The sequence below is a fragment of the Vitis vinifera genome, chromosome 16 (genome assembly GCF_030704535.1).
Source record: "Vitis vinifera cultivar Pinot Noir 40024 chromosome 16, ASM3070453v1".
Classification (NCBI taxonomy): Eukaryota; Viridiplantae; Streptophyta; class Magnoliopsida; order Vitales; family Vitaceae; genus Vitis; species Vitis vinifera.
The window spans coordinates 24,241,575-24,264,186 of NC_081820.1; the positions used below are offsets into that span (position 1 = coordinate 24,241,575).

A 22,612-nucleotide genomic window follows, 5' to 3' on the forward strand; every position below is an offset into this window, starting at 1 on the left:
CGGGGGGAAAATATGGATGGTAAAGCTTTTTTTTTTTTCTTTTTTTTTTTACCCATAAAATTAATATATGAAATAAATAATAAATATAAATAGTAAAGAATGTGACATGAAAAGAAACATAAATATATAAAATGTAATTTTGATAGATAAAAATATTCGTCATCATCAGATATGTCGATACTTCGATTTTACGGATATATATTGGATATATCTTTACGGATATATATTGGATATATCTTTACGGATATATATTGGATATATCTTTACGGATATATATTGGATATATCTTTATGGATATATATCGAAGATATATCATTGGATATTTTGAAAAAAAAAAAGAAAAATCAATAGATCTAAAATGGATCAAAATTTATAATATAAGAAAAACTTCATAAAAATATAATTAGAAGTATAATAAATATTTTAAAATTGTTTTATTAAAGAATTTAATATATGTATAATATAATTTATCATATTTGATAATAATATCATATTGTGGACCCCGCATTTCGTGCTCAATGCGTTCCCCACTCGATGGCGAGCTTGATTCTTATTTTGAAAATTGATTTTTATTGATTAAGAAAAATGACTTGGAGTCGCCACTTATTTTTATTTTATTTTTAAAAGGGATCGGGTTCGGGGGTTAGGTTACTTATCGGGAAGGTACGGTAAAGACCGTAGCACCCCTCTAAGTCCCTAAAACGGGTTTCTACTAATAAAATGAAACTGACATGGCAATTGATGAGGAAATCAATAAATACCCGGAGTGATCATGCACATGTGAGAATCTAAACATGCATACAGAAAATGACCCGAGCGGATGTAGATGCGTACCTGGGCAATGATCCATAAAGCGTTATCAAGAAGTGAGGTTAACGCACAATTAAGGAATAATTTCGAGCATGCCATAGAGCAAAATAAAATCAATCATGCATGATAATCAAGTCAATCAAATCCCATATGTTGGGCCCCCACCAAAGCCCGTTTTATCTTGCTTGAATTAATTCCGATAACTCCATTGTTTGAAATTACGGAAATTGATTCCTTACTTATTTCAGAACATTTTAAGAAACAGAGGAAGTATGAAAATTACTTGCCAGAAATAAAAGTGGCAGCAAAGCTTTATTAAAAACGTGATTTTGGAACCTAAAGAAAATGCTCTAAGAATGAAGAAAAATGTGGAACGTCGGCCGAACAGAATTCCGAATGTGAGACATCTGGGTGGAATGTCGGCGGAGCAGAATTCCGGATGAGAGACATCCGGAGAAGGTGGAACATTGGCCGGACAGAATTCCGGATGTGAGACATCCGGGTGGAATGGCAGTGGGGAAGAATTCTGGATATGATATGTCCGGGTGGAATGTCAGCGGCGGGAGGAATTCCGGATGCGATATGTTGGGTGGAATGGCGGCGGGGAGAGGAATTCTGGATATGATATGTCCTGGTGGAATGTCGGCGGAGTGAGGAATTCCGGATATGAGATGTCCGGGTGGAATGTGGCCATGAGTAGCATGAAGGTTAGGTATGGGTTGTATGGATATGGGGGCTTGGGTGAGTGGTTTTAATGGGTATGTGAAGGAGTGAAGGATGACATGCACCCGTGAGACTCCATGTAAGCGAGGGAGTGGGATGGAGAATGAATGAGAGGAAGATGGGTGTGGTGGAGGATGCTTGATTTCTACAAGCTTGAGTGAGGAAATGGGTATGACGACCTAGAGAGAGAGGTGGATAGATGAACAATGGGTATGGGGATGCTGATGAGGTGAGCTTTGCTGCCATGACAACTACTCCAGAATTTCTAGGATATCTTTCAAGCAGGGATGAGAAAATGGATGCGTACCATGGACGGATATCAAGAAACAGGGGAAGTAGGGAAACAGGGCGTGAAAGAAGACGAATAAATAAAGAAAAATCTCAGAAAATCCATTTCATGAATCATTCATCAATCTTCTGAGCAGGTGGGTAAACCATATCAAATGCAACCACCCTCATGATTCTCAAACATTTCATAATCACAGTGGGATCAGAGCAAGTTAAAATGGACAATGGCAAACACAAATGCAGGGTCATACTTCAACAAGCAGACTGGTGGCCTTCATTATCCACCCCAAACAGATCAATGAGTATTCAAATATTCATAAGAGATGTAAAAGAGTGATAGTCATACCTAAAAGCTTCTTCTCCAATTAGGTGCCTCTGGCTAAACTCTCCTCTCTTTTCTCTCCTTCCTTTTCCTTTTTCTTTCTCTCTCGATTCTTTTTTCGGTTTCTCTCGATCTGCTCCTCTCTAACAACCCCAAAAGCTCCTCCTCTCTTTTTCTCTCTCGGGATCTTCTTCTCAAACTAAAACTTCCCTCCATTTTCTCTCCTTTCTTTTTCCTTTTTCTTTCTCTCAATCTCTTGCTTTTTTCGGTTGCCTCCTCGAGAAAAATCTCCCCTCCTCCTTTTTCTTTTCTTTTTCTCTCCTATTCACCGTTCAGCAAGCATGGCTTCTCTAACCACTCTCTCTGCTGCTACACTACAATGTTGTCCCCTCAAACGATCTCTGTCGTAGCCACTTTTTCCTGCAACACTCCTTCTGCAGCCCCCTTTTCTTCTCTCTCATCCGCACCCCTTGACGACCTGCGGGACCCCCTTTTAGAAAAATCTCTCCAACGGCCTGAAGGTCTTAGAATATCTTCTTGACAGGTGTCTTATTCTGATTGCTTCATCAATTCCACTATTTTGATCCCATGTTGACTAATCCGGGAATGACACGTGGCCATGCGAGATGGTGACACTTGTCAAGCATTAGCTGCAAGAATGACTCCCAAAATGGGGGTCTACACATATACATCGATAAAAATATGAATTTTATAAGTGTACATTTATTATTAAATTACATCAAATATTATTTCATAATAATATTATGATATTTGATTATAATATATCTAATTTTAATATATATATATATATATATATATATATATATATATATATTAATATTAAAATTATGATATATTTAATTCAATCATATTAAATGATATCAGATAAATTGTGATATATATACAATTTTTTAATATTTAATTAATCTATTAATGATATCAAAAATACTATAAAGAAAATTAGCATGATAATTTTTATATTTTTGGTAATCAATTAAAAGAAATTTTTACATTTAATTATAAAATAATTATAATTAATTTGCTCTCTAAAATATTCTTTTAATATTTTCTTTATATGAAGACTTTGAATATATATGCTTAGTGTATCATATTTAATATGTGGTAAATTTGCTCTCTAAGATGTTTTTGGGGTTCGAGTCCCCTTAATAAGAGCTGAGGCCATATTTAAATTTTTTTTTAAATAATATTAATAATATTTTAAATGATATTTTTCTTTTTTAGACTTACTAAATCTGATTCTTTATTTGTGATATCCTACATAGGAAAGAAAGTTGTGACACTTGCAAGTGTGGGTCTCTTTTAATTTTATAAGTATATATGGGTCTCTCTTAATCTTATAAACATATTTTAAAACATTGAAAATCTATTTGGGTTTAGAGTGGACAATATTTATGATATGGATTGTTACAAATGATATCATAATCAATCCCTCCAATCCCCTTTAATAACAGCAAAAATAAGCATTTTTGAAAATAGGCATATAACATCAAAAATAAGAGTGGACAATATTTATGATATGAGTTATTACAAAAATAAACATTTTTGTGGAGGCACTGTAGCAGTGTTTGATTGTCGTTTGTTGACCCGCATTGACCATCCGAAAAAAATATCCGATTTTTGGGGATTTTTCCCAAAATTTTGCTTTCTTCCATGCCTAGGAGGATAAACGGAAATTTGAATGAAAATGAAAGAAAAATAAATAAATAAATAAATAAATATATATATATATATATATATATATATATATATTTTAAATGAGATTTTACCTTTTTTAGACTTATTAAATACGATTCTTTATTTGTGATATCTCACATAGGAAAGAAAGTTTGTGGCACTACATAAGTATGGATCTCTCTTAATCTTATAAACATATTTTAAAACCGTGAAAATATCTTTGGGTTTAAAGTGAACAATATTTATAATATGAGTTGTTACAAATGATATCATAACAAATCCCTCCAATCTTAACCCCTATGTAGGTTTGTTTGGCCTTATAAGGGATATTTATTTATTTGACTCAACAATTATATGAAACACCACGAAAACGATGTGTCTATATGGGGAGTTGTTTGTGATATCTTACATAAGATATGAAAGAAAGTTTCTAACACTATATAAATATGAATCCACCTTAACCTTATAAACGCATTTTAAAGTTGTATACAGTTGAGTACGGACATTAACTTTAATTTTATTTTTTATTTTTGTTCCACTTTTTCTCCCAATTTTTTTCCTTAAATTTAAAGATATAGTTTTTTAAAAAATATTTTTAAAATGAGATAATTGAAAAAATATTTATAAATCTAAAAATGAAATAAAAAGAAAAATTATCTTTTAAAAAAGATAACTTTAATTTAACTACCAAATTTCGGAGTCCTCTTTTTTTTAAAAAAAAAATCAAATTAAAAATTTGAAATTTATACTAAAATTATTTCAAAAAACTGAGATAATTTCCTATGCCTACTTCACACATAACTATAAATCTCAAATTAAATACATATTAATTATTCCATAAATTAATAATTAATTTATGAATTATTTTTAAGTAATAATGACATTAAATAATTTCTTATTACAATAACTTCTTTTCACGTTACCCAAACTTAAAAATGATATCTATATATTTTAAGAAGGTCTCTTAGACAGATTGTATCGATTTAGTTATATAGTTAGTGAGTCTTATATAAAACTACACATATTTTTCTATATGTATGTGTTATCTTATAAAATTATTAAATTATTAATTTAACATATTGGTTCCAAGTGGTAAAAAAACATTATTCAATCAAGATTATGGAGTATTAATTTGTGGAGGTTTTACATCAATTTTCAATTGTTTTGAAAAAGAAAATTTTGTTTGAAAACTCAAATATAAAAAATAGTTTTCCTATTTTATCCTCCATGAAGATGTTATATGCATAATGCAAAGGTTTCTAAAATATTTTGTACATGGTCGATTATTGCTCGAAACATTCTTTAAAAAATAACTAAAAATATTTCAAATTGTTTTGAAAAACTATAGCAAACTTAAATATTTAAAAAAAAGAATGTTTTATATCAAAAAAAAATTTAAAACCTTATGTACTTTGGTTTGAAGTGTAAATACAAAGATTAGGTTTTATCATTTCTAATACAGTGAAATGATATTATTCGTTTGTGGATATAGATATAATCGATCGAAAAATATTAAAATAGTTATTTTTTAAGTATTACAAAAAAAAGAAAAATACTTCCTAAAATCATTGTCAATGAAGTAAGTTATAATTATTACTTAACTAAGGAATGATATTTTAAGATTTTCGAAAACTATCGGAGTGTTCTCCAATCTTATCATAAATTAGAAAAACCTTAAAAATACCGGTATGATTTAGAAAATAATTCATAAGACAAAAAAGAAATGAAGGAAAAGCTTTGAGGAAGACTCAATCTTTTTTAAACTTCTTTAGAAATCTTTGAGTCAACTTCAAAATTTAAATCTCCAAAATTCAAATTAAGATATATGCAAGTTTGTTTGGGTGATTAATCATTTTTCGGGTTTCTCTTGCAAGCACTATAGCTATGTTTGGTTTTCAGAAAATTTAAGTAAAAATATAAGAATTTTTTTAAAAAACAAAAAAATAGAAAGAAAATAAAAAATAAATTAAAAATCAATAAAATATTTTTATATGTATCTTCAAAATTATTTCACTTTTTTTTTTATCTATTATATAAAAATTGAATAATTTAAAACCGGATTAATTTTCTAACCAATTTTAATTATATTTTATTTTCCTTCAAACATAAAAAAATCATGTCCTTAATTAATATTTTTTTTTCTTTTCTTAATATTTTTGAGAACCATACATAGCATATAATAAATAAATGCCCCGTAATTTTATACAAAATTACATTGCATGTCAATTAATAATGTCATAAAAGCAAAGCCAATCCAAAAATATTCATCAGAAAGATCATTTCCAAGACCTAATATGTTACAAAGTTGGCTATGGTACTCCAGTTTTCTCTCTCACTGCTCGATCAATGAACAATCCCTAGAAGCCCCATGCATGCATTCCACCATTGAAAACCTTCATTCTATCTAGAATCACACGTCCAACATTTCAGGAAATTCTTAGAGAAGCTAGCTACCTCTCCATTCAAATAGGCATGAAAAGCACAAAGATTAATAAAACAGAAACCAGCCTGAAACTGAACAAAGACTTAGCAGAATCGGCACCAGACTCCACAGGCACTTGCCCCTGTGCCACCTTAATGCTCAGTTTCTGGCCACGCAAACAGTGCTGCCTGAGGCCACAGATGAAGTAGTGATCCCCAGGCTTAGCGAGCTTAAGAACCGTCGGCCCGCTGAAGTGTACACTGATCGTATTCTTTTGAGTGCATGCATCATAATCCGCCTTGCTAACCTCTATCACATTGTGCATGCCCGAACTATACAAGAAGACTGCATCTCAAACCGATAGGATTATCGTTAATTATTGATATTTATAGATAATTAACGTATATTTATCGCAGTTGTATGATCAGATGATTAGGTTTTCAATGTAGTTAATTAATTACTTGAATTTGCAGGAAGTGATGGCTTGATGAAATGAATTCCATAGTGTATGCTTCATCTCAATCAAGCAAGCATGGAGCTGAATGGCTTCATTTGAATTATAGAAATAGGGGGAAAAAAACCAAAAAAATACACATAAAATTTGTTGTTATGATTTCAGTTTGTAGAGAGATAGGGCACAAATAAAAAATAATTTTATATTCTTAAAAACAAAAATTATAGGGTTTATTAGGTAATTGTTTTCCAAAACAGATTTGAAAAACAATTTTTAAGAAGAGTTTTTAAAATTTGTTCTTAATGTTTTATAAAACAAAAGTTTTCTTAAAAACTTGAAATGTTTTCAACCTATATTTTAATATTTTAAAAATAAATTTTAATATCTTGTATTTTAATTTTTAATTAGTCTATATATTTATATAATTATTTTTTAAAATAGTCCTAAAAATAAGTTAAAATAATTAAAAGATATTATCTGAAAACATTGTATTTTCTATTCTTAAGAACAAAAAACTTAAAATATAAAACAATTTTTTGTTGTCAAACATATTTTTCCTAATTTTTTGTTTTAGATAATAAAAAAATGTTCTCGAAAACAGTTATCAAACAGGTTCATGGTATCTTCAAATAACATTTTTTATTACTTTTGGTTGTTTTTACTTATTTTATGACAATTGTTTTAAAAAATAATTATACAAATTTTGATGAATGGTAAAAAATAAAGTTGTATATATAAAATTTATTTTTAAAATATAGAAAACATGTTGAAAACATTTTTTTTTCTCAAAAAAAAAAATTGTTTTACAAAATATTAAAAATAGTTTTCAAAAATGGAAAAACACATAAAAAATTTGTATTTTGCAACTAAAAAAAAAATTGTATTTCAAAAATTCTTTTGTTTTCCTTTTTCTTTCTTCACGATTTCCAAACGAAGATAATAAATAAAAATAAAAAATAAAATAAAAAAAATAAAAAAGTGATATAAATCAACATAAAAGAGGTCAAGAAAACTCACCCAACTTGTCACCAACGGCGAAAGTTCTGGGTGCTGCCCAGTCTTGGTAGAAGGAAGCATTCTGGGGGATGGTCCAGCCAAGGCTTTTTCCAATAATGTGATTCATTCCACCCACCTCCCCAATCATAAGACCCCCCATGGCTGCATACAGGAACAACAACAATACATGGCTTTTCGCCATCTAATGATCTATCTCTTGTCTGCTGGCTTGATCTGATGGATCTTTGTGTTGAAGGACGGTTGCTTGTCTCCTTCAACACAAAGGAATTCTATGCCTGCATCAACAACAAACAAATGTTTAGATGGTTGTATAAATAGATATAATAAAAAATGGCACCTACCACTTCTATTATTAGGTGATTTCACCATATATGCATATCCAGAATAGTGGCCATCCTGAATTCACATGGAAATCACAGGGAAAAAAACCAGTGGAATTTGAAGTATTTGTATTAGTACTAATGGCAAAAATAAATGGATGGTTTAATTTAGTAAGAAAGGGTGGGTTTATATTAATTATGTTGTGTGTGAATTTCACTTCCTCTTTTTTTTTTTTTTGGTGGTGCCTATGGTGGGGGATAGAATTGTTGTGGGTTATAAGTTCCAAAGAATTGGATGGCTTGAAGAAAAAGAGTTTGTGTAACATCGAAACAAGTCAATTTGATATCAGTTTGTGAGATTTTTGGTACTATGTTTAGGGGATCAAACCACACCATTTTTTCTCTTAGCCATTGAAGATGGATATGTTGGGTTAAAAAGACCTATTTGGTAACTATTATAAAAAATAGTTTTTAAGAACAATTTTTTAAAACTGCTCTTTAATGTTTTGTAAAACAAAAGTTTGTTTGAAACCTAAAATGTTTTTAACATATTTTTAATACTTTTAAAACAAGTTTTAAAAATAATCTTTATATCCGATACTTTATTTTTAATCATTTTACATACTTGTATAATTATTTTATAAAATAATTATCCTCAAAAAACAAGTAAAAACAATTAAAAAATATTCTTTGAAAACTCTATTTTATGTTCTTAAGAATAGAAAACAAAAAGGGTTTTTAGTTGTGAAACGTATTTTTTTCTTTCTGTTTTTTTTTTTTTTGGAAGAAAACTAAAAACAATTGCAAACCAAATCTTTAATTTCCCTCTTCATTTTTTTTCTTTATATTTGCATTCTATAATTTCCTTATTGAGGGAGAAAACAAAAAAAGGTTTTTAGTTGTGAAACGCGTTTTTTTTTTAAGAAGAAGAAGAAGAAGAAGAAGAAAACTGAAAACAGTTGCGAACCAAATCTTTAATTTCCCTCTTCATTTTTTTTCTTTATATTTGCATTCCATAATTTCCTTATTGAGGGAATTATTGTTTTTTTTTTCTTCTCATTGATTTCCTTTTGGTAGAAATATAATAATTAAAGATATACACATTAGAAGGCAATAATACGAAACCATAGATGTTCAGCCTATCACCATACAATTAAGTGAGACTTGCTCCCATGGTCACATTGAGTTAGACCAAAAATTTGATCGGCATGAATCACTTTTAAATCAACTAATTAGAGTTTGACAAACAAGATATACAGGGCAAGTAATATGTGTGGTGTCAATGACAGAAGAAAAATTTTGTAGAACTATAAAATTAAATATTTTTAAATTAATTAAGAAAAAAAAATCAAATTAAATTCAAAAGAGAATAAAAACATATATTCTCTTGGTGGAAGACAACATCAATTAAAGAGAAAATTAACTATTAAAATTAAAGAATTAAATTTCTTAAATCATTTAAACTAAATATTTAGGATACCAAATCTAAACATAAGTACTCCACATATAAAGGAGTGTCCTTCAATAAGGACCCTCAAAGAAACAAGTCGAGGTAGCCTCAAAAGTCTACCCAAAGCTCTAGAGTCCACAAAGTGCACATTCTAAGTTGTGAGAGAATTAAAAGCACAATGCATGTGGTTTTCTCTCACCCTTGTCATAGTTGCTTGGGAACAAGCTACTTTGAGCTCCAATCACACTAAAGTGGAAATACTTTCACCCTCTAATTAGAAGATTCTCCAAATGATTTGTATATGTTTCTTATGTAAATGATAAATTTGAATTGTGTCACTCTTTTTTTTCCTCTCTTGTTTAAATTTGAAGGAACAATGGAAATTTGTGTGTTCAAATTTCTAAGATACTCAATGGCACATTTTTACCTCTCATCTCCTTTGTCAATTAACCAAAGCTATTGTCAAACCAATAACTTGAAAGAAGATTATGGCTACATACATGGATAAGGATGATGATAAGTTTTATCGTCAACGAAGAGGCATCTACTCCTACTCAATGAAAACGGTGGAAGTGCACGACAAATACCAACCAATTAGCCAGGTCAAACTCTTCCATTTAAGGAGAAAATCACAACTACCTCAAAGAACTTTGAGAATCTCTCTACTCTTCATTTGACGCTAACTCCAACATAAATCTACATCATCATTAAACTCATCAAGACCATCGAGGAGAAAAATATGCAAATAGCAACCCTCATGTATAAAATTAAGGTATAAAAATTATTGAGCCAAGTAAAAGGCTCCATCAAACTAAAAGAGATACTCCTTACGCATTGACATATGTGCAAGTTAGCAAATAAACTAATAAACTTGCTTTAGTAGCAATGTTATCTATCCAATAGCAATAAGGTGTGTAATAAAACACAATTAAGGTGCAGTACAATAGTCTATCACAAAGATCACTCTTGTACTCAAAGCTCTACACAAAGAGGAACAACAACTTATCCATGTCTAATAGTTATATATCAACCTTCAAATTTTCAATAATTCGAAGGAAGGGAAAAAACCTAAACAATTACATGTTGCCCTTTGCACAGCTCCTTCAAGTGCACCTTGTTGGCACTGAAAATAGCCAATGAAAGTATGACAAATGATAAAATTATGTTGGATACCCATAACAACCAACTCATTAACTATCATGGGTTGTACTATTAAGGCATGACAATTTTTTATAAGACTACAAAATTAAGTCTTACAAAATTTTTAAAAATAAATCAAATTAAATTCAAAAGAGAATAAAAGTATATATCATCTTATCATAAGACTTCATCAATTAAGAAGAGAATTACCAAACTCAAGGAATTGAATTTCATTAATCATGCAAATTAAGCATTCTATTAATACACAATTGAATCCTACTCACACCTCTAAGTAGATTTTCCCTTCTTTAATACAAGGACCTTTAGAGAAATGCATCAAAGAAACCTTGAAAGCTTACCAAAAACTCCACAACTCACTAGTTATATTATTCTAAGAGTATGTTTGATAGTGATTTTGGAAAGTGTTTTTAATATTTTTAATATTTAAAAAATAAATATTTTTAAATGTTAAAAATACTTATTAGAATTATTGTCAAACACACTCTAAAAGTACGTTTGGTAGTGATTTTAAAAAACGTTTTTAGTATTTTTAATACTTAAAAGATAAAAATTTTCAAAGGTTAAGAAAGTTAGAAACACTTTCTAAAATCATTATCAAACGTACTCTAAATCTACGAGAGAATAACAAATAGCACAATATGTGTCCTTCTCTAACTTTGATCACAATAGAGTGGGAACAAGCTAGAGTAAGTGGTCAAATACACCCACACATAAGAGAATCCATCTATAGAGAGTTGTATCCATTTCTTTTTCTTTTTTTTAATAAATTTTAAATTTTATCACTTTATTTACTTATTTATTTTTCTAGTTTAACTTTACAAGAACAATGGAAATTTGCACATAACTACTTCCTATAATTTAGTTTCAAACACGAGCAAAGAGTTGAAGTCTTGGTTTTAATCGAAGAAACTATAAACAATATACTGATGAGGACATTCTTTGACTCTTTGGTCATTCCCATCTCATAGAACCGCATATACTCTTGAACCACAATGAATAATATCCTCAACCAAAGACAAATTCAACAGACAGCTTAAGCTTGATCAAATTCTAATTTCCAAATCATAAAGAAGATAATGCCAAAACATATATGTAGCTTCAATAGAAAACTATGAAGCAAACATCAGCCGTCAAATTAAGGGACGCATCTATGAACCAAGCAGATAGTCCACCATATATGGTCGGCTTCATATGAAGAGTGGCTCAAGGTATATGTAAATATATACATAAAAAATAAGATCTCCTACTTCATTTCTTCCTCAATCTTTTTGGCCCTTAGGTTAGGATTCAACCATACTTAATCAAATGTTCGCATTTCTGATTTCTCCAAATACCGTTTGCCACGTTATAAGTAGTCTACAAAAATACATGTTAAATTACTTAATAGGATTTCAAACTTGGGCTCCTTCCTAAAAAGACGACTTCAAGATCAGCTCGCTATGTTATGGCAATTGGCCTTAAGTTCATAGCTTGAGGAACTATTAGGCATAGCAATGGGATGTGTTTCCTTCAATACCCGATCCCTAATATGACAAGTTTGGGATGAAACTAAATATATATATATTTTTTTAATATGGTCGAGTTCAAGTATTATCTTATTTTGCATTATAGATTTATATATAATTAAATGAAAATTATTTTAATTTATTTTTTTACTTTTTACTTTTTTTTAATACATGTAAATAAAAAATTATTTATCATAAAAGTAAGTCATAAAAAATTGTAATATTTATTTATTTATAAATTGCATTTACTTTTAATGTAATTAAAAAATTAAAAATAAATAAAAATTTCTTATACCCATCTCGCCTTGTTTATTTTTTTGGACAACGTATTTAAATAATAGAGTCGGGATATCGATCACCAGCTCCCATTTCCATAGTTCATAATTCACTAGAAATTAATTCTATACACTTCTCACGATGGCATATGCCTTTTCAAGTCCATACAGATAGAATATCCCTTTATATACCATTCCAGATTTCTTGTTCTTCGGTAATCAAACATAGGTTTAAACGGCCACATTTTCCAATCAACCTTCCACCATATCTCTTCTACCATGCAAACTACATATAAAATGTGAAGGAGGATTCACAAACACAATTCAAAAATCAAGGCAAATTAAAGCCAGCCCACAAGATGTCTAACAGTCTTGCTGTGCTACATGCCCTTGATTCAGCCAGAACACAATGGTACCACATCACCGCCATCATCATCGCCGGCATGGGCTTCTTCACCGACGCCTATGACCTCTTCTGCATCTCCACCATCTCCAAACTCTTGGGCCGTCTCTACTACTACGACCCTGTTGGCAGCCCTGAAAAGCCCGGCAAGCTCCCCCACAACGTCAATAATGCCGTTGTCGGTGTTGCCCTGTTCGGAACCCTAACAGGACAGTTGGTGTTTGGCTGGTTGGGGGACAAGCTCGGCCGGAAAAGAGTTTATGGCTTCACTCTCATTCTTATGGTTGTTTGTGCTATTTGCTCCGGTCTGTCATTTGGGTATAGCCCAAAAGCTGTAATCATTACACTTTGTTTCTTCAGGTTCTGGCTAGGGTTTGGGATTGGTGGAGACTATCCCCTTTCCGCGACGATCATGTCGGAGTATGCGAATAAAAAGACTCGTGGGGCTTTTATTGCGGCAGTGTTTGCTATGCAGGGCATGGGGATCATTTTTGCGGGGCTGGTTTCCATGATTCTCTCGAAGCTCTTCCTCCTCAAGTATGAGACTGTGTCATTCAGAGAGGATCCTGTGCGTTCTACCCAACGTGAGGCGGATTTTCTGTGGCGGATCGTGCTGATGCTCGGAGCCTTGCCGGCACTTTTAACGTACTACTGGAGAATGAAGATGCCGGAAACTGGTCGGTACACTGCCCTTATAGAAGGAAATGCTAAACAAGCTGCTGCAGACATGGGTCGGGTTCTTGAGATTGAAATCCAAGAGGAAGCAGATAAAGTGGCAGAGTTTAAGGCTGCTAACGAGTACTCATTATGGTCGAGAGAGTTCTTTGATCGCCATGGGCTTCACCTGATAGGCACAATGAGCACCTGGTTCTTGTTGGACATAGCCTTCTACAGCCAAAACCTAACTCAGAAGGATATTTTTCCGGCGATGAACCTGGTAAATAAAGATTATCAAGTCAGTGCACTCCGGGAAATGTTCGAGACATCCAGGGCCATGTTTGTGGTGGCCTTGCTGGGGACTTTTCCGGGATATTGGTTCACAGTTTTCTTCATTGAACGGATTGGCCGATACATCATCCAGCTTGTGGGGTTCTTCATGATGTCCTTATTCATGCTGATCATAGGAATCAAATACGAATACCTCAGGGACGATAATAAATGGCTGTTTGCAGTCCTATATGGGCTGACCTTCTTCTTTGCCAATTTCGGTCCAAACAGCACAACTTTTGTTCTTCCGGCCGAGCTGTTCCCGACCCGAGTGAGATCAACATGCCATGCAATGAGCGCTGCGGCCGGGAAGGCTGGGGCTATGATCGGGGCATTTGTGGTGGCGACCTATACTTTGGATGGTAAAGCTAATGAAATTAGGGTAGCCATGATAACCATGGCCTGTACAAATATGCTAGGGTTCTTCTGTACATTCTTGGTGACGGAGACCAAAGGCCGATCCCTGGAGGAAATATCAGGCGAGGATGGAGGTAATAATGAAACCCAGATGCCTAGCACACCATCAAAATAAAAGGATAGGTATGTATAAATTTTGGGTGGAAGAATGTTGAAAGTTGTGATGTTCAATTACATGCTATATCGCAAAAAGCATAAAAGTATTTGTCTTTCGTGTGTATCAATTAAGGCAATGTCAATGTTGTGTTGGGTGTAGGGTTCATGAGAGGCCGGTCTAGAACTTTGAGCTCATGAGCAGTATGTGAAAAAAATAAGCAGAGGGGCAATAGAACATGGTCTCTTTTGCCTCCTGTGTTGTGTTATATAGACAAATTCCAAGGAATAAGAGGTGCTTATGATTACATGAATCTGCAAGCACTTGTAGCCAAGGAAGTGGCTTTTTTCAATGCAATGTACAGAATTTGTATGAGTGATGATTGATGAAAGGGATTTTAGCCTTTCAAATTCTCAAGTCATCCAAAGCTATTTAATTTAGCCTTCTGGTTTCTCTAAATACCATTTGCCCCATTATAAGTATTCTACAAAAATACATGTTAAATTACTTAATTGGATTTCAAATTTAGGCTCCTCTCAAGAAAGACGACTCCTAGCTCATCTCATTATGTTAAGGCCATTGGCCTTAGGTTCATAGTCCAAGGAAGGAATTATTAGGCTTAAAGTGTGTTTGGTAATAATTTTAGAAAATATTTTTAATATTTTTAACACTTAAATGATACAAATTTTTAAATACTAAAAATGTTAAAAATACTTTCTAGTCGAAGAGCCCATTTGATTTGATAGTGATTCTACGAAGTATTTTTAATATTTTTAATACAAGAAAATTTTCATCATTCAAATATTAGAAATAATAGAAATGCTTTTTACAATCACTTTCAAACGCACTCTTAATAATTTGATGTGTTTTATTCAAGTACCCAATCCTTAATACAACAAGTTTGAGACGAAACTAAATAGGTTTGAGAAATTTTTTCTTTTTTTAAATAAAATCGAGCTCAAGTATGGTCTTATTTTTCTAGGTTTATATATTATTAAATAAAAATTATTTTAATTTATGTTTTATTTTTTACTTTTGTTAATACATGTAAATAAAAAAATATTTCTCCTTAAAGTAAATCATAAAAATTTATAATATTTATTTATTTTAAAATTAAATTTATTTGTTATGTAATTAAAAAAAATTAAAATTAGAAAATTAAAAATAAATAAAAATTTCTTATATCCACTCTATATATTTTTTATTTTTTGGGGGCAACATATTTAAATAGTCGTGTGAGGATGAGGGTAACCCATCGATCCCCGGCTCCCGTTTCCATTGTTCATAGTTCATTAGAAATTAATTCTATACACATCTCACAATGGCATATCCCTTTTCAAGACCATGCAGATAGAATAACCCTTTACATACTATTCCATATTTCTTGTTGTTCCCTAATCAAACATAGGTTTAAACGGCCACATTTTCCAATCAACCTTTCACCATATCACTTCCTACCAGGCAAACTTCATATAAAATGTGAAGGACTTAAAAAAAGTTCAGCCCACAAAATGTCTTAACAGTCTTGCTGTGCTACATGCGCTTGATTAAGTCCGAATACAATGGTACCACATCACCGCCATCATCATCTGCATGGGCTTCTTCACAGACGCCTATGACCTCTTCTGCATCTCCACCGTCTCCAAACTCTGGGGCCGTCTCTACTACTATGACCCTGTTAACCACCCTAAAAGGCCTGGCAACCTACCCCACAACGTCAACAATGCTGTTGTAGGGCAGTAGGGGTTGCCCTCGTCGGAACCCTAACAGGACAGCTAGTCTTTGGCTGGCTTGGCAACAAGCTCGGCCGGAAAAGAGTTTATGGCTTCACTCTCATTCTTATGGTTATTTGTGCTATTTGCTCTGGTCTGTCATTTGGGTATAGCTCAAAAGCTGTAATCACTACACTTTGTTTCTTCATATTCTGTCTAGGATTCGGGATTGGCGGTGACTATCCTCTCTCCGCAACGATCATGTCGTACTATGCGAATAAAAAGACTTGTGGGGCTTTTATTGGCAGTGTTTGATATGCAGAGCGTGGAGATCATTTTTGCGGGGCTGGTTTCCATGATTCTGTCGAATCTCTTCCTCATCAAGTATGAAACTGTGCCATTCCAAGAGAATCCTGTGCTTTCTACCCAACGTGAGGCGGATTTTCTGTGGCGGATCGTGCTAATGCTTGTAGCCTTTCCGGCGCTTTTAATCTAATATTGGAGAATGAAGATGCCGGAGACTGGTCGGTACACTGCCCATATCGAAGGAAATCCTAAACAAGATGCTGTAGATATGGGTAGGGTTCTTGAGATTGAAATCCAAAAGGAAGGAGATAAAGTGGCAGAGTTTAAGGCTGCTAACGAGTACTCATTATGGTCGAGAGGTGGGCGTCACCTGATAGGCACAATGAACACCTGGTTCCTGTTGGACATAGCCTTCTACAGCCAAAACCTAACTCAGAGGGATATTTTTCCGGCGATGAACCTGGTAAATAAAGATTATCAAGTCAGTGCTCTCCGGGAAGTGTTCGAGACATCCAGGGCCATGTTTTAGGTTGTTATCAAAGTGGGATATCTAGATAGGAATTAATATAAAAATTCAACCATTCACGAGACACACAGGGTATATGGAAGACCACCTACAAAGCCTGTCTAAAAACTTTGCAAATATAAAAACCACAAACTTAATCAATTACTGAGCGAATCCATTGATTCTAAAAGAACAAGCGTATGAATTTACGTGAACTAGATATTAACCTCTCCCAGATATCTTTTCGTAAGCTAGTGCTTATATTTGTCTTCACGTTTGCTATATAAAGGTCCGTGCTCCTGACTCCTTACTGAACTCCCCAATAAATCAAGTTAGGAATATCTCCCTCTTTTGGTCATAAAAATCATTAAGTATAAGAAACCAAGTTCGAAAAAAAAAAACAAAAAAACAAAAACGGCCTCTTTTTGTCATAAAAGTGACATAGTATAAGCAACTAAATTTTAAAATAAAAAAATAAAAATAAATAAAAGATAAAAAATAAATAAAATAAAATTATAAAAATTGTGAAAACACTTAAACACCCGCACTCTTTTGGGGTGCTTGAAAGCTCATCATAAAATTTCATTTTCTTAAGCCACTTAAGTTAATGGATTAATATAAACTAATTTAGAGTGTGTTTAACAATAATTTTATAAATAAAAAAATTATCATTTTAATACTTGAATATTAAAAAATTTTAAATATTAAAAATATTGAAAGAGCTTCCTAAAATCACTGTCAAATGAGCTCTTAATCTATTTGTTACCATCATTCAACCAAGCATATATACACATTCATACTTGTCTGAATAACCTAATTCAAAACTAACAATGATCTCAAGTTTTCAAAAACCAATCTAAATGCTAGATTTTACAATTTTTATTGAAAGCCCTTGATTTGGAAAGAAGATTTTACATGCTCTCTAGGATCTTACCATGTGTGAACTTAACTTTTAACCTATAAATAGGACATTGGATTTCTTTTTTATAGTTCTTGGACGTTCTTGGACTTTCTTAGGGAGAGAAGAGAATACTGAAGATTTTTGTTTGTTTTCTCTATTTTAATCTATTGTTTCTGATTTCTTTTATTCAAAAATGATTTTTTATTCTTCTTTTATGAATTATGTGAATAAAATCACCACCATGAGAGGCTAAAAGCCAACTTGGGTTGTGAAACATGAAAATCTAAAGTTAGAGCCAAGGGAAAACAATGAATAAAATCAAACTAAAAATGGAATGAATGAAAGGTTGAAGTATAATAAATAAAACAGAGATATCTTCTACTATTAGTTTAAATTAAGGATGATACATAACTCATTCTTTGATATTTGAAATTCTTAGTAATTCTTGATCCCTAATTATATAAGGTTTTAGTATTGTTATCTACAGACAAATTTAAATAAAGTGATAAAGGTCTAAATCCTAGACCTAAACCCAATTTTCATATCCATTCATCAATTTGGTATTTTAATTATAAAATAAAATATTAAAAAATAAGATACGAATGTAATCCTAAGTTATGAAACTCGGGTTGATCTCGTTTGACCCCACATTCTAAATACTTTAAGACTAACTAATTGCTTGAGGCTCTATATCAAAAGTTGGATTGTGGAACCCCCAATCTTAAATCATTTGAATCAGAAATCAATAATTCTTTTGCAATTTAATTAAGTTTATTTTAGTAAATTCAATTTTATTCAAATAAATTTTGCACATTTTTAGTTCAAGAAATAAAGCAAAAAAGCAATCATTTGGTCCTAAGTTGACAATTTAAAATCTCCAATTATATATGATTTTATTTATTTTTTTGGATTTTGATGAGAATAATATATAAGATTTTTTTTTTTGGGGAAATTTGAGGGAGTGCATATGCAACCCCAGCCCTTACTAGATCCGCCCCTATGTGCCATTGGAGCATAATTTGTGATTCTAATCACATACACTCGAACAATAATTATTACTAATAAAAAGTAATCCGTGTCAAAAAATATAATAACATAGAAATGAAAATCAAAATCTAATAATCAACCATATTATCTCTCCCTTTTTGTCATAAAAAGAATAAAGTATAAGCAACAAAGCATAAGAAAAGGAGGTGTTTATATATATATATATATATGAAATATAAGCACTTATAAGGGGCTTATAACGCTTAATCATTCACAAGGGCCCATAACGCTTAAGCACTTACAAGGGGCACATGAGCACTCTTTTTGGAGTGCTTGAAAGCTCATCATAAAATTTTGTATTTTTCAGCTTATTTAAGTTAATCTCTGTTACCATTATTCAACCAAGCATACACAATCATACTTATTTGAATAACCTAATTCAAAACTAACAAATCATTTAAAATTTTCAATATAAAACAACTAATCCAGCACACTAACAATTTCCGTACTTACTAATTTTGACCACATTAGCCAATATTCCCATCTCAAAGCAACAATATATATACCACCTTAGACTACAATGATGTGAACTTTCCTTGATTAACCAAAGACAAAGCCAAAATTAATGACAGCTTTGTCTAGGGGATTAACCGGGCCGTGCCAAAACATAGCTTCAATAGAAAATTGTGATCAGAAACAACAACCGTCAAACTTAGGGTTGCATATATGAAAAGGACTAATGATTCCACCTTGGAGTACCCCATATGAAAATGACTCACAGTTTGAACCAACTGGCAAAAGATCCCTGAGAAACCTAACTCAAAGGGAAGAAATATGTACAATTAAACCCAAATAATCCTAAGATTTCCTTGATAACCAAACATGATGTTCTTCTATATCATTTCTTTTTGCCTTGAATTTTTCTGGTCATCAGGTAAAATTGAACCTACATTAATGGCTAAATGATACAATTATTTAATCAAATTTATGTAGATGTTCTTTAGTTGCTTCCAAAGAAGATTTCTTGACTTTGATTATATATAAGCCATGCTGTCAATCTTAGCTTTGTCTCTTGGCCTGAGGAATCATGCCGTAAGCCTACTCGCAATTCACTAGAAATTCTATACACATCTTACTATGGCATATCCTTTCCTATAGACGTCCACGCAAATAGAATATCCCTTCATGTACTATTCCATACTTCTTGTTGTTCCCTAATCAAACATAGGTTTAAACGGCCATATACAATTTCCAACTAACCTTCCCACCATCACTCCCCACAAGGCAAGCTACTTATAAAATGTGTAGGAGGCTTCACAAACACAATTCAACGATAATCAAGGCAAAATCCAGCCCACAAAATGTCTGACGGTCTCGCTGTGCTACATGCTCTTGATTCAGCTCGAACACAATGGTACCACATCACCGCCATCGTCATCGCCGGCATGGGCTTCTTCACTGATGCCTATGATCTCTTCTGCATCTCCACCGTCTCCAAACTCCTCGGCCGCCTTTACTACTATGACCCCACTAAAGATAAGCCTGGGAAGCTCCCCCACGGTGTTAACAACTTTGTGATTGGGGTTGCCCTAGTAGGAACCCTATCAGGCCAACTAGTATTTGGTTGGCTTGGTGACAAACTTGGCCGGAAAAAAGTTTATGGCATGACTCTCATTCTTATGTCCATTTGTGCCATCTGCTCTGGCCTATCCTTCGGCTTCAGCAATAAATCTGTAATCACTACACTTTGTTTCTTCAGATTCTGGCTAGGGTTTGGAATTGGAGGTGACTATCCTCTCTCCGCAACGATCATGTCGGAGTATGCAAATAAAAAAACTCGTGGGGCTTTTATTGCAGCCGTGTTTGCTATGCAGGGCGTGGGGATCGTTTTTGCAGGGCTGGTTTCCATGATTCTCTCGAAGCTCTTTCTCCTCAAGTATGAGACTGTGCCATTCAGTGAGGAACCTATACTTTCTACACAACCTGAGGCAGATTATCTATGGCGGATCGTGCTGATGCTTGGAGCCTTGCCTGCGCTTTTAACATACTATTGGAGAATGAAGATGCCGGAGACCGGTCGGTACACTGCCCTTATTGAAGGAAATGCTAAACAAGCTGCTGCAGACATGGGTAGGGTTCTTGAGATTGAAATCCAAGCTGAAGCAGATAAAGTGGCAGAGTTTAAGGCTGCTAACGAGTACTCATTATGGTCGAGAGAGTTCTTTGATCGCCATGGGCGTCACCTGATAGGCACAATGAGCACCTGGTTCTTGTTGGACATAGCCTTCTACAGCCAAAACCTAACTCAGAAGGATATTTTTCCGGCGATGAACCTGGTAAAGAAAGATTATGAAGTCAGTGCTCTCCGGGAAATGTTCGAGACATCCAGGGCCATGTTTGTGGTGGCCTTGCTGGGGACTTTTCCGGGATACTGGTTCACAGTTTTCTTCATTGACCGGATTGGCCGATTCATCATCCAGCTTGTGGGGTTCTTCATGATGTCCTTATTCATGCTGATAATAGGAATCAAGTACGAATACCTCAGGGACGATAATAAATGGCTGTTTGCAGTCCTATATGGGCTGACCTTCTTCTTCGCCAATTTCGGTCCAAACAGCACAACTTTTGTTCTTCCGGCCGAGCTGTTCCCGACCCGAGTGAGATCAACATGCCATGCAATGAGCGCTGCGGCCGGGAAGGCTGGGGCTATGATCGGGGCATTTGTGGTGGCGACCTATACTTTGGATGGTAAAGCTAATGAAATTAGGATAGCCATGATAACCATGGCCTGTACAAACATGCTAGGGTTCTTCTGCACATTCTTGGTGACGGAGACCAAAGGCCGATCCCTCGAGGAAATATCAGGCGAGGATGGAGGTATTAATGAAACCGAGATGGCTAGCAGACCATCTTAAGAAAGGACGGTTATCAGTGGCACGTGAAAGAATGTTAGAACTTAATCTGAATTACGTGAATCAATATTTATCTTTGCCTTGTGTGTAGAAGAGTTGCTTTGGGGCTGATGATGAGTGTGTGAGAAATGAATAAGGGGGGCAATAGAACAGTGTTTCGTTTGCCGTTTGTGTTTGTATTATATGCATTCCTACCAAAATAAATGATCCTGAAGTTTGTATTTGAAAAAATATGTAGTTAAGGGCGTCGCTTTGTTTTTCCTTAGTGAAATGTATAAATTTACATGATTGATGAAATGATATTTAGACTTTTATTTCAATCAGGTGAATGTTTCTCTTTTGCATGCATGATTAACCTTTGAAAATGACATACTAGCCTAAAAACACAAAAAGTGAATCAATCCACAAAGATGCACGAGTTCAGTCGATCATTTCAATGACCATGGATGAGAGAAAATCATTTCGTTACATCATAGTGAATATGAGTGTATCTCCTACTATTTCTCAAATTTCTATCCATTAATCTATATAAGTTTTTCATGTCTATCCCTAGCTATCTCACAACATTTTTCCCTCATGACATCAAATATTTACATGAATATTAATTTCTAACAAACTTTCTTTATTCTACTAGAAAATCTAATATTACAAAAATATATCAAGAAGAAATATTGTTTACAATATTCTTTATAAAAGGAATATACACCAATTAGGAGTTCGAAACACTTTCCAACAATCTTTATTTTAAATAAAATTCTATCTAGCTAAGTAACATCTTCATCTTTCTATGATGCATGTTATTATTGTATACCTAGGTTTTTCACATATACATGCTTTTACATCGGACATGACTCTTTTGATACATTATTATCAAGAAAGTCACTCAATTTACTCCACCTGAAAACTTGTCTAAACTAAATCTTTACTCTATATTATAACTTTCTTA

At 33.0% G+C, this 22,612-nt stretch overlaps 3 protein-coding genes and 1 pseudogene across 3 annotated transcripts; 3 read left to right on the forward strand and 1 right to left on the reverse strand.

Moving 5' to 3' along the window:
* Positions 1–6,300: 6,300 nt before the first annotated feature.
* Positions 6,301–7,870, reverse strand: LOC104882171 (mavicyanin-like). The gene is made up of 2 exons (XM_019226027.2): positions 7,732–7,870; positions 6,301–6,605 (listed from the first exon to the last, which is right to left on the reverse strand). Exons 1-2 carry the CDS (start codon positions 7,868–7,870, stop codon positions 6,301–6,303), a joined length of 444 nt encoding a protein of 147 aa, XP_019081572.2.
* A 4,931-nt stretch (positions 7,871–12,801) lies between these two features.
* Positions 12,802–14,364, forward strand: LOC100258742 (low affinity inorganic phosphate transporter 4). Its single transcript, XM_002267291.1, has one exon. It carries the CDS (start codon positions 12,802–12,804, stop codon positions 14,362–14,364), a length of 1,563 nt encoding a protein of 520 aa, XP_002267327.1.
* Positions 14,365–14,581: 217 nt separating this feature from the next.
* Positions 14,582–16,890, forward strand: LOC100258652 (low affinity inorganic phosphate transporter 4-like; annotated as a pseudogene).
* A 3,225-nt stretch (positions 16,891–20,115) lies between these two features.
* LOC100253597 (low affinity inorganic phosphate transporter 4) lies at positions 20,116–21,669 on the forward strand. The gene has a single exon (XM_002267333.1). The coding sequence runs from the start codon at positions 20,116–20,118 to the stop codon at positions 21,667–21,669; it is 1,554 nt and encodes a 517-aa protein (XP_002267369.1).
* The last annotated feature ends 943 nt before the right edge of the window (positions 21,670–22,612 follow it).